General features: G+C 40.2%; 1 protein-coding gene across 1 annotated transcript; it reads left to right on the forward strand.

The window, feature by feature from the left end:
- Positions 1 to 1,330: 1,330 nt before the first annotated feature.
- LOC137768662 (hyaluronidase-4) lies at positions 1,331 to 11,336 on the forward strand. The gene is made up of 3 exons (XM_068550215.1): positions 1,331 to 2,282; positions 8,909 to 9,000; positions 10,935 to 11,336. Exons 1-3 carry the CDS (start codon positions 1,331 to 1,333, stop codon positions 11,334 to 11,336), a joined length of 1,446 nt encoding a protein of 481 aa, XP_068406316.1.
- Positions 11,337 to 11,672: the final 336 nt, after the last annotated feature.

Consider the following 11,672-nt stretch of genomic DNA (forward strand, 5'->3'; position numbering starts at 1 on the left):
TAAATTCAAAGAAAAAATGTTTTTCTATGAATGAACAACTTATGCACATCCATTTTTCTTACCCTGAGGCAGAATATGATAAAAACATTCAAAGATAAGAGGCGGTTTTGAGGACCGCAATTCTTATTGTACTCATAAAATTATACTCCCTTGAAAATAGTGTTCTCTTCAAACCATAATTTATACGTTCACTATATTTCATGTTACTAAGTAATCTTACTCATCTTTGCATTGTGGAAGGATACAGATATTTATTCTGTGAATGGATGAAGAAAATATCTACCTCCATAGCCTTAAAAACTGGTATTTTGTGTATATCCCAAACTGATATTTTATGTATAACTTAGGACTTCTTAATGTCGTTGAATAAAGTTTTACAGGTTACTTATAATTTTTGTTTACCTCTGTGTCCTAGGCCTGAGAAATGCTGTAAGGTTTGCCTGGTGACACCTGGTGGTTAAAAATGATAATTACATACAACGTGCTGCCCACAGTGATCACCTTTGCTGGAGGAAATACTCACGAGCCACAGATTGCATGGAAAGCATCTCTGTCAGTTAGAGTTCCTGGTTGTAAGCAACCAAAACAAAACCTCTCTGATCTGCGCAGAAGAGTGCTGTTCCGTGAGGACAAAGCTGCCACTTCACATCAACACCATGGCTACCAGATTGTGGGCGCCCTAACAGGCACTGCCACTCCCGGAATTTCTGGAATTTCTGTTATGACTGGCACCACCACCTTTTAGCCACTTTGATTCGCAAGATCTCAATTCAAAGTCTAGAGTGGGCTGCATCTAATTGTCCTGGCCATGGTCACATACCAGTACCCTAGCGGCAAGGAAGCCTGGGAAAGCAACCAGACATTTGGCTTATTGAATGAAATAATAAAAAGGTATTACAAAATTAAATGAGATAAATATTTATTCAGGAAGTAAGCACAGAGCCTGGGATTTGCTGAGTTTTCCAAAATGGTAGTGAATACTATTTTACATCTTTATTTGATCTTGAGCTTTTTTGAGGGCAAGGACCACATCTTATTCATTTTGTATTCTGGACACAGCATCTGATGCTCCCTGAATGTTTGTTGAGTTGCATTGCTTCCCCCTGAATAGAAGTTAGGTCACCGCACTCACTTCTATCTCAATTTATTTATAGGGATCTTTAAGACCTTTAAATAAAATGTACTTAAAGAATGTAAATAGATAACAACTATAATAATATCCAGCCAACATTTGAGTCTTTTTCCTCAAAATTATCACTAACAGAAAATTAAATCTCTCCTCAGGTCTTCCAGAGTGCATTAAAGCAGAAGAGAAGATTTTTATCTTATCATGAAACCGTTATCTGAAGGACAACTAAGGTTTTGTGTTGTTCAACCAATACGTCTCACATCATGGCTGCTCATACTCTTCATTCTGAAGTCTATCTCTTCCCTAAAACCTGCCCAACTTCCAGTTTATCAAAGGAAACCTTTTATAGCTGCCTGGAATGCTCCAACAGATCAGTGCTTGATAAAATATAATTTAAAACTAAACTTGAATATGTTTCAGGTGATTGGAAGTCCACTGGCCAGGGCCAGGGGGCAAAATGTCACTATATTTTATGTCAACAGATTGGGATACTATCCATGGTATACATCCCAGGGAGTTCCCATTAATGGGGGTCTCCCCCAGAATATAAGTTTGCAGGTACATCTGGAAAAAGCTGACCAAGATATTAATTATTACATCCCTTCTGAAGATTTCAGTGGACTTGCTGTTATAGACTGGGAATATTGGCGACCCCAGTGGGCCAGGAACCGGAACACAAAAGACGTCTACAGACAGAAATCAAGAAAGCTTATTTCTGAGATGCAAGAGAATGTATCAGCTGCTGATATTGAATATTTAGCCAAAGCAACCTTTGAAGAATGTGCAAAAGCTTTCATGAAGGAAACCATCAAACTGGGAATTAAGAGCAGACCCAAGGGCCTTTGGGGTTACTATTTATATCCTGATTGCCACAATTATAATGTTTATGCCCCAAACTATACTGGGTCATGCCCAGAAGAAGAAGTTTTGAGGAACAATGAGCTCTCTTGGCTCTGGAACAGCAGTGCTGCTTTATATCCTTCTATCGGTGTCAGGAAATCTCTTGGAGACAGCGAAAACGTTTTGCGTTTCTCGCAATTTCTGGTGCACGAATCCATGAGGATCTCCACCATGACATCCCATGATGATGCTCTGCCTGTGTTCGTCTATACAAGGTTAGGCTACAGAGACCAACCTTTATTTTTTCTTTCTAAGAAAGATACCCCTTGACAAAGATAAGGAGATTTCCTCTTATCTCTAAGAGAGACATTTCTTTGCTAATTATGTTCTTTAAAGAATTCCAGAATAGTGGTCCATTAGATAGGAGCATAATTCTTCCTCTGAGTAGTCATCCACTCAGATTCTTCATTTGTACAGGCTGAATTTTGATTATCTCATTTATTACTTGTCTTTCAAGGGACAAAGTAAGGAGGGAAGGGGTTAAAGTGCAATGTCAGCAACTACTTCCCGCTCCCCAACTTTGATTGTGTTTCCTTACAACTGGCCTCTTGCGAAGGTTACTGACACAATTGGGGGTGAACAGGTTGGGAAATCAGAGAAGAGGTTTTAAAATGGAGTGGCTTGCTCATACGTGTGGAAGTAGAATTGTAGACATTTCTGCTGCTGGCCTCATCGTTAAAAATCGTAAGAGGAAAAAGTGTTTTCTTTTTAAGGCACAATAGCAGGTTTTATAAAAGATATAAGGGAGGCACAACAACATGAATATACTCAGAAATACCTAAGATAGTAAATTTTATGTGTTTTTTTCACACAATTAAAAATAATTTTTTAAGGAATAAGAGAGTTACAAATCTGCTAAAAGTAGGTGACCCCTATAGATTTAGCCATCTGGTTTATTCTTGACTCTATGACCACAATTAATGGAAAGTTGGTAAGAGTGGTGTGAGTTCCTAAATTCAAGAGTAAATTCATCACTAGTAGATGGTTTCATAACCCTAGGTTAAAACTTACATATAGAAGTTTTATTCTGTTTATTTTACTTAAGTCATAATATGCAGCCAAAGACCTCACACAAACTGTGAGTGTAGCTTTTAAGATAGATGAACTTTCAGCCCAATTTTCTCTCCCTTACTTTCCCTTTACTACTCTAGTCACTGAAATGGAACCTTGTAGAGATAAAAATTTCAAAGAAGATGCTACTCTAATCTTTGGACTTGGATAATTATGTGTGATTATGAGAAGACTTGAGCCTTGTTCAGACCTTCGCATTTGTGATGCAGAGGTATTTTAAGATATTGCTGCACACTAGGGGGTTGATCACCTTTCTTTTTTCTCCACCATAACAAGTTTCAATTTGCCAGCATGTATCAAAATATAAAGATGTTCTGAGTATGAAGCATCCAAAGGAGACTCAGGAAACACCCCAGTGAGGACTCTACCCTGAGCAGTAGGTATCTGTGGAGCAGACAGAGAGGAGAGCTTACACCTCAGAGGGAGAAATGACACAAATACATCAGGATTTGGTAAATGCTGTCCCTCTGACACCACTGATGAGATGAGTAAAGACAAAAATTCTCTCTTGTGAACTGATATTAATACTACCCAGAAAAATCAGCAACAACTAATTGAGAATGGTAGGAAACTAACACTATTTGGAAGGTGTAAAAAAGCTATCTACATCTTTATAAAATAGTCTTGACTCTAGAATTGAAAGTTAAATACCACCTTCCTCTGTGAAACTTCTTTTTCTTTTCTATGTTTGGCTCAAACACGTTCCTTTCTTTAGTGATAACAAGTTTACTTTTGGAAGAAACAATAAACTTTAAAGGACAAAGTGTTCATTTCAATAGATTAGTTTAAACTACTGGTACCTTCTGCACATTCTGCAAGCCAACGGTAAGCTCCTTCTTGAACAGCTACAGCCTCAGAAACATTTCTGTTCCCTCTAAGGGAAGAAGGAACAACAGTTAGGGTCCCACCTAGAAACAATTTTCTTTGTTAGTCCCGTGGTATCATTCTGTAAACTTTCTGAATGGCAAGGCATTTCCACATGTTTTAAACCATCAAACCACCATTTTATTCCATCCTCAATAAAAACCTGCCCACAAGCTTCTTAAAACGTGATATTCACTTATACCAGATTGTAAATACTAGTAATGGCTTCCATTTCCGCCTACCCAAAGATATCTGCATTTTAAAATGTTTGTGTGTGTACACACATATAATTAGGATTAGAAAAACAACTTACCAGTAAGTCCCAAATCTCTTAACCTCTCGAGACCTCAGTGCCTCATTGTCTTAATCTACAAAATGGCACAATATTACCTGCCCTATCTACTTAGGAGAAATATTATGAAAATCAAATAAGAAGTTAAAAATGAACATTGAAAGCACTACAGAAATATATGTGGTATAGATAACACTTTTTAACAAGTATCAGAGTCTTAAACTTGAAAGGGGAATATGTAAGAATGAAATTTCAGTCAGCAGCCATAGCTTGGGGGAATCATATGCAGGCTGTAAAGCCTCATTTCACACAGTAGATTGCCTATACCACATATATAAATGCAATTTAGATATTGTTGATACTATGCTTTTAAAAAATAATGAAAGGGGGGCTTCCCTGGTGGCGCAGTGGTTGAGAATCTGCCTGCCAATGCAGGGGACACGGGTTCGAGCCCTGATCTGGGAGGATCCCACATGCCGCGGAGCAACTGGGCCCGTGAGCCACAACTACTGAGCCTGCGCGTCTGGAGCCTGTGCTCCGCAACAAGAGAGGCCGCGATAGTGAGAGGCCCGCGCACCGCGATGAAGAGTGGCCCCCACTTGCCGCAACTAGAGGAAGCCCTCGCACAGAAACGAAGACCCAACACAGCCATAAATAAATTAATTAATTAATTTAAAAAAAAATAATAATGAAAAGGATTCTCTTGACTATAGATTTAAAGATGTTTTCCCCTGTAATTAATTAATATTCCCTCTGATAACACACAAAGGGAGCACATTAGTGATGGTCCAGCTCCCCGCAGTGGGCTCCTGACTTACATGCACTGTGGTAAAGCTTCAGGGACTGAAACCCAAGTGTAAAGAATGAGTCCTCCGGGTGTCCCTACTCTTAACTTTCAAAACCTTGATTTGAGCCAAGAATCATGGGTAGGGCAAGACTGCCTTACACCAGGCTGGGACCTGGAAGATGTGTTGCTATTACATCAGGTGCTCTTCCTTTATTTCTCCTTTCAGGTGGCTTATGCACTCAGGTGGTCCCAATTTACTCCTAGCGACATCTTACCTGTGACTTCCCTCACTGAGAAGTGCCCCTGCTTTTTTGGCCCCCCAAGCATAGCTATTCTGTGATTCATTCAGCACCCTGCTCTCAGCTAGGTGACGGTGGGCTAATTTGTTAGAGGAATTTGCCTAAATATCTGCTAGTGACTCCTAACCTCTAGTCAACACATGCTAGAAGACTTGCCATTTTGAATCAGTCCCAATAAACTCTCTTTGATAATGACGCTAAAGGACACGTTGGACAGAAACTAACATTCCCTCCTGATATCAACCTCAGAAGCCGTGGGTTTCACCACAAACATCTGTAGTTTCCGTACTTACTGAATATGGATAAATAACCTGTAAATACAAAATGTGGATGTTGTGTCTCCCTCCTCCCTCTGATGACAAAGCCTTAACCCAAAGGAATTCATGGGAGAGTTCCAGTTTCCAGTTGAGCATATAAGAAACTTGGAAGTTGCAGCTCAGTCCTAATAAGTAAAAAGCTAAACAAACTGAAAAATCAACTCTTCTTAGATTAATAAGAGAAGTGTGGACACATAGGGCAAATTGCTGCCCTCAAAATTGGAGAGACAGATGGGTGAAAACAGAGACTCACAACTTACCAGATTGGAAACCCACGAGCAGAAACCTCTATGGGAACCACTGCCAGAGTAGGGAAACCTGAACCGTAACTGGGAAACTGCTCAGCGTCGACAAGTCTGAGAGATTAAAATTCCATGGGGACCCAGTCATGGGGGCTGGGGGAGCACACTTTTGGGAGTTTTACCTCCAGGAGTTCACCAGGTCCTCACAGTGAATATTGGAGAAAACCTCCCCTCAAGCATCTAGCAGGCAAAGGAGAAAAGGAACCATTTTGAGTACTCCAGAGCACGCTGTTCTGAACAAGGTCCACCCTCAGGAGAAACTGTTTAACCACAGTCAAACCTGCTGAGGTTTTATCAGAGCCTAACTGATCTGTGGAAAAGGAAATACGCAACTCCAGCTGGCTCTAGTTTTCCACTTGCAAGAAGGGAGATACCCATCTCTAGACCCATCTAGGCAGCCTGTCCCACCTAAGGGGGTGGAGGGAACAACTGAGAAGCAGTTGTGAGGTTCACAGTCCAGAGGAAAAGGCTCACTAAGACTGAGACCTAATCATAGGGCTGTAGAACCCTTCCATTCCCCCTACACCTTACTAGAATATTACTAAAGGCCTATTTACAGAAGTTCCTTTTATCCAGTATGAGCTATCTGCCGATTGAGAAAAATTAAATCATGCCTAGCTATCAAGAGAAAAATTACAAGACATACTAAAAGGCAAAAACAGCTTGCAGAGTCAGAGCTAGACTCAGATATAGCAGGGATGTTGACTATCAGACCAGGAATTTAAAACAACTATGATATGCTAAGGGCTCTAATGGATAAAGTGGAATGAATGCAAGAACAGATGGACAATGTAAGCAGAGAGATGGAAGTTCTAAGAAAGAACCAAAAAGAAATGCTAGAGATCAAAAACACTGTAACAGAAATGAAGGATGTCTTTGGTGGGCTTATTTTTAGACTAGACACAGCTGAAGAAAGAATCTCTGACCTTGAAGATATCTCAATAGAAGCCTCCACAACTGAAAAGCAAAGAGAAAAAAGACTGAAAAAAAAAAAAACCCAAAACCCAGAACAGAATAACCAAGAACTGTGAGAGAGCTAAGAAAGGTGTAACATACACATAATAGGAATTCATGGAAGAACATTAGGGAATTTTGCCCCTCTGATCACATCATGTGACTATCACATCTCTATATTCAGGAAAGTTTCAAAGTGAGTGGAAGGAGGAGCTCTGCTCCCTTAGGTTTTTGTCAAAAGAGGCAATGGACCTGGACCCAACAGAATCCTCATTCTGGGCTCTGCATGGCTAGCTCCTCCTCTTTCCGGTATTCCTATATCATGGATAATTCTCAAAACCATTTCACTTACACCATCTCATTTGAGCCTCACAAAAACTCCTCCCCTTCCTGTCATGTCAGCTCTGACCTGTTCGGTAGACACCATGGTCCTGGGAAATGGAAATAGATGTGGGCCTGAAAAGAAATTAGTTTAAACCGAAATCTCTTCTTTATTTGAGAATTACCAGAAAGTTGCCCAGAAAAGAAACCAAAACCAAAAACAAACTTTAAAAACTGAGATTGTAAAACCTTCATTTTAGTGAACTATAGAAGTGTCAGGTGAGGAGATTTCTCTCTCAAGTACTGGTATTAATATAAAGTGCCCAAGGCAAAATACAGTTTAAAGTCTGCTTTTAATTTCCACCAAATTGCCCAATTACATTTCCAGCTACAGCTGATGGAAATTAATCCTTGGAGTAAAAGGTGAATGCTTATTATTCGAAAGAGTGGGGGAATATATTATAATTTAAGAAACCTATTTAGGGCTTCTCTGGTGGCGCAGTGGTTGAGAATCCGCCTGCCAATGCAGGGGACACAGGTTCGAGCCCTGGTCCGGGAAGATCCCACATGCCGCGGAGCAACTAAGCCCGTGCGTCACAGCTACTGAGCCTTGTGCTCTAGAGCTCACGAGCCACAACTACTGAGCCCATGTGCCGCAACTACTGAAGCCCGTGCGCCTAGAGCCCGTGCTTTGCAACAAGAGAAGCCACCACAATAAGAAGCCTGCGCACCTCAACGAAGAGTAGCCCTGGCTCGCCGCAACTAGAGAAAGCCCACGTGCAGCAACGAAGACCCAATGCAGCCATAAGTAAATAAATAAATAAATAAATAAATTTATTTTTTTTAAAAAAAGAAACTTATTTAGAAAATCAACTGCAGAAACTTTATTTAGGAAACAAACTGCACACATTCAACTTTTAATTTCCCTCTGAAATGACCTAGATTCATGTTAATCTTTAAACACTAAAACAGTAATCCTTTAGGATTACAAAACCAAAATTCTCCCTGCTGAAATTTTGTTTTCATCTATCTTAACCATATTGAGAAAAATCCCGGCAGCCTTACCGTGACTGGAGGAATCATAAATAAAGCCCATTAAATCAGGTACTTTAAAATTAAATACAAATAATTTCAGGGACCAAATATAAGGGCTGGATCAAATCGGATCCTGCGGGGCCCTTAACACTGTGTTCATTTGCCTATCCTGGGAAACCAAATGACACAAAACCCCTCCAAGTCACTGCAGAGGCAAAGTTCTCAGGAGAGTGTTGCATACCCGGAAGGGAACTTGGCTAAGATGAATGCAAGGCAGTCCTCACATTTAGAGAAGGAAAACTTCTGGATTCTGTTTCCAGGTCATATACTCATAGCTGGTTTGTGTGTATATACTCCTAGTTAACTTCAATTAAACAACTTTTGGTGGCTTTTTACAGGCTAATTGTTTAAAAGTAATGTCCTGTTCGGCAAAATATAAGTTTAAAAAATATGTATTTAATATGTTTTGATATGATTATCGAGTGAAATGTCTGAGCCCCGGTTCATTTAACATTTGCTTTACTCTAAGAAATTGGAGAATAGTTTCATGTATTATATTGAATTTAGCCTCCAATCCTAATCCCTGGCAGGTTGTTCATATTCAAATGAATACAGTGTAATGAACTGTCTTCATTCTAGCAAGATCTAATCAGTACTATTGGAGAAAGTGCTGCCTTGGGAGCTGCAGGCATTGTTATCTGGGGAGACATGAATTTGACTTCATCTGAGGTAAGACAGTACCTTGGCGGTATAGTTAATATTACAATATTTACATTATTTGCTCTGTTTTCCTATAGAACTTACTCTAATCAGAGCTCTCAGGTCTCCCATAGTAAACCTGCTTTAGAATTAAAGTCCAAATCAGCACCTGATACATAGAAGGAGCTCCATAAAGATTAACTTTTGTTAAGATAGTAATCATAATACTGACGATTGTTGAATATTTACTATATGCTAGGATTGTGCTAAGTGCCTTTTTGTTTCGGATTTGCTCACTTCCTGATCATAATAACCCTTATGAGGTAGGGACTAGCATCCTCATTTATAGATGAGGAAACAAGAAAGGAAATCTAACTAGGGTAACAGTTAGTTAGGTTAGCTAGTGGTGGAGCTGGCACTAACCACAGATGGCATGACCTTGGAGCCCTTGCATTTAGCCATTACATAAAATGTATGACATCATATTTTGAGAAGTGGAATCAGATGGTAATTTTTAATATACATATCGAACTTATTTTTCTTCTATGGAGAAATTAGCTGAAAATTAATAGCATTTAAAATAAGAGTTATGTCTCTTCAAATTTCTCCCAGCTCAAATACTATCTACTCCAAGAAGTCTTCCTAGTTTTCCCCAATCCATATTAATCACAATCTCTTCTGTATTTCCAGATGTTGTTTGTTTATATCCCTATAGTGTAATGCATTTTGCCTTGAATTATAATACTTGTATCCTCAATGCTTTTATTTATTTATTTATTTATTTATTTATTGCTGTGTTGGGTCTTTGTTGCTGCATACAGGTTTTCCCTAGTTGCGGCGAGTGGGGGCTACTCTTCGTTGTGGTGCACGGGCTTCTCATTGCGGTGGCTTCTCTTGTTGCAGAGCACGGGCTCTAGGCACATGGGCTTCAGTAGTTGTGGCTCACAGGCTCTAGAGCTCAGGTTCAGTAGTTGTGGCGCATGAACTTAGTTGTTCTGCGGCATGTGGGATCTTCCCGGACCAGGGCTTGAACCCGTGCCCCCTGCACTGGCAGGCGGATTCTTAACCACTCTGCAACCAGGGAAGCCCTCAATGCTTTTTGTTAAATTGAATTTTTTGCAAGTTCATGGTGATCTGATATTATTCTTAGAATTTCACAGGCTCAATTTGTTGCTACCAAGACATTGTTCATGAAACTATTTGTGACAATATAAAGTTAAAAGTGTCCTCTGTCCACATATGAGAATTAGGTAGAAACTGAGGATCAGTACCTGACTCTCCAGGTGTGCCACTTCCCCTCCAGCCCATGTGGCTCCTGAGAAGAGCATCATCAGGAAGCTGAGTGCACAACCAGGTGGCCTCTGTTTAGAACACACAATAGGAACCACACAGAAATGACCTGGTCAGCCTTCCAGGCTTTCCTGTGTTTGAATTGTATAGAGGAGGCTAGATCCCAGGGCAGTCGGTATTTGAGCATAATAAACAGGAAAATCCAGAAGGCTCAGGTTGATGGTCAACAACACTTTGGTAGAACATGATGATTCAGGTTCTAACACAACCCTGAAAGGCACACACACCTGAAAGGTGGCCAAAGGACAGCAACTCTGGCACGATTTCTCAATTTGGGTTTGTTCCTCTTTTTCTCACACCCATTAACTTGGGATCTAGAAGGAAGAAATAAAGGGTGTAAACGGAAAGAAGGTAATGTCATATATGCTGAGACTGGGGCCCATTTGCAAGTTCAGATAGCCTATGGTAACATATTCTCCATCTCCTGTCACGACCACCTCTCATTTTTCTGGTCTGGGTCCCCTGTGTTACAGCACTTGAACCTAAGAGTTCATGGGCTGGAACCAAGCCATTAAGTTTCAATCAAGTCCAAAGAGTTGCCTTGTGGATCTAGATGCTCTAACCCTACCAGTACCAGAAAAAGCACTAAATCCCATTTGTTTCTACATTTCTAGGGCAACTGTACAAAGGTGAAGCAGTTTGTGAGTTCTGATTTAGGGAGCTACATAGTCAATGTGACCAGAGCCGCTGAGGTGTGCAGCTTTCACCTCTGCAGGAATAATGGGAGATGCGTAAGGAAGGTGTGGAAAACGCCCGATTACCTTCACTTGAACCCTGCAAGTTACCACATAGAGGCCTCCGAAGATGGAGAATTTACTGTGAAAGGCAAAGCATCTGATACAGACCTGGCAGTGCTGGTGAAGAGATTCTCCTGTCATTGTTATCAGGGATACGAAGGGGCTGATTGCAGAGAAATGAGGACAGCCGATGGCTGCTCTGGGTTTTCCTCTTTTTCTGGCTCACTAATCACATTGTGTCTGCTGGTTTCCGCAGGTTATCAGAGCATTCATTTGTGAGATAATTGAGTTTAAAGGGAATTAAGTTTGGCCTCTAGAGTCGTCACTTAGGGAAGAGATGAAACTTACAACAATCTTTTTCTCATATGAAATCCATTGAGAGGTGTTGTAAGTAGACACGTGTGTCACTTAACATAAACAGGAAACGTATTACTTCATCTGGCCCCGATTTGGCTAAGAAACCAGATCCAGGAGTGAAATCAATGCACTCTTCTTCCTTACTGGAATGTTTAAGTTGTATTTAACCTAAAACGAATATATTTTAGTCTTCATATGAAGGTAGATACATAAAAGTATACATATAAATATTAAATTATTGATTTCAAAGACTGGTTT

The sequence above is a fragment of the Eschrichtius robustus genome, chromosome 8 (genome assembly GCF_028021215.1).
Source record: "Eschrichtius robustus isolate mEscRob2 chromosome 8, mEscRob2.pri, whole genome shotgun sequence".
Taxonomy (NCBI): Eukaryota; Metazoa; Chordata; class Mammalia; order Artiodactyla; family Eschrichtiidae; genus Eschrichtius; species Eschrichtius robustus.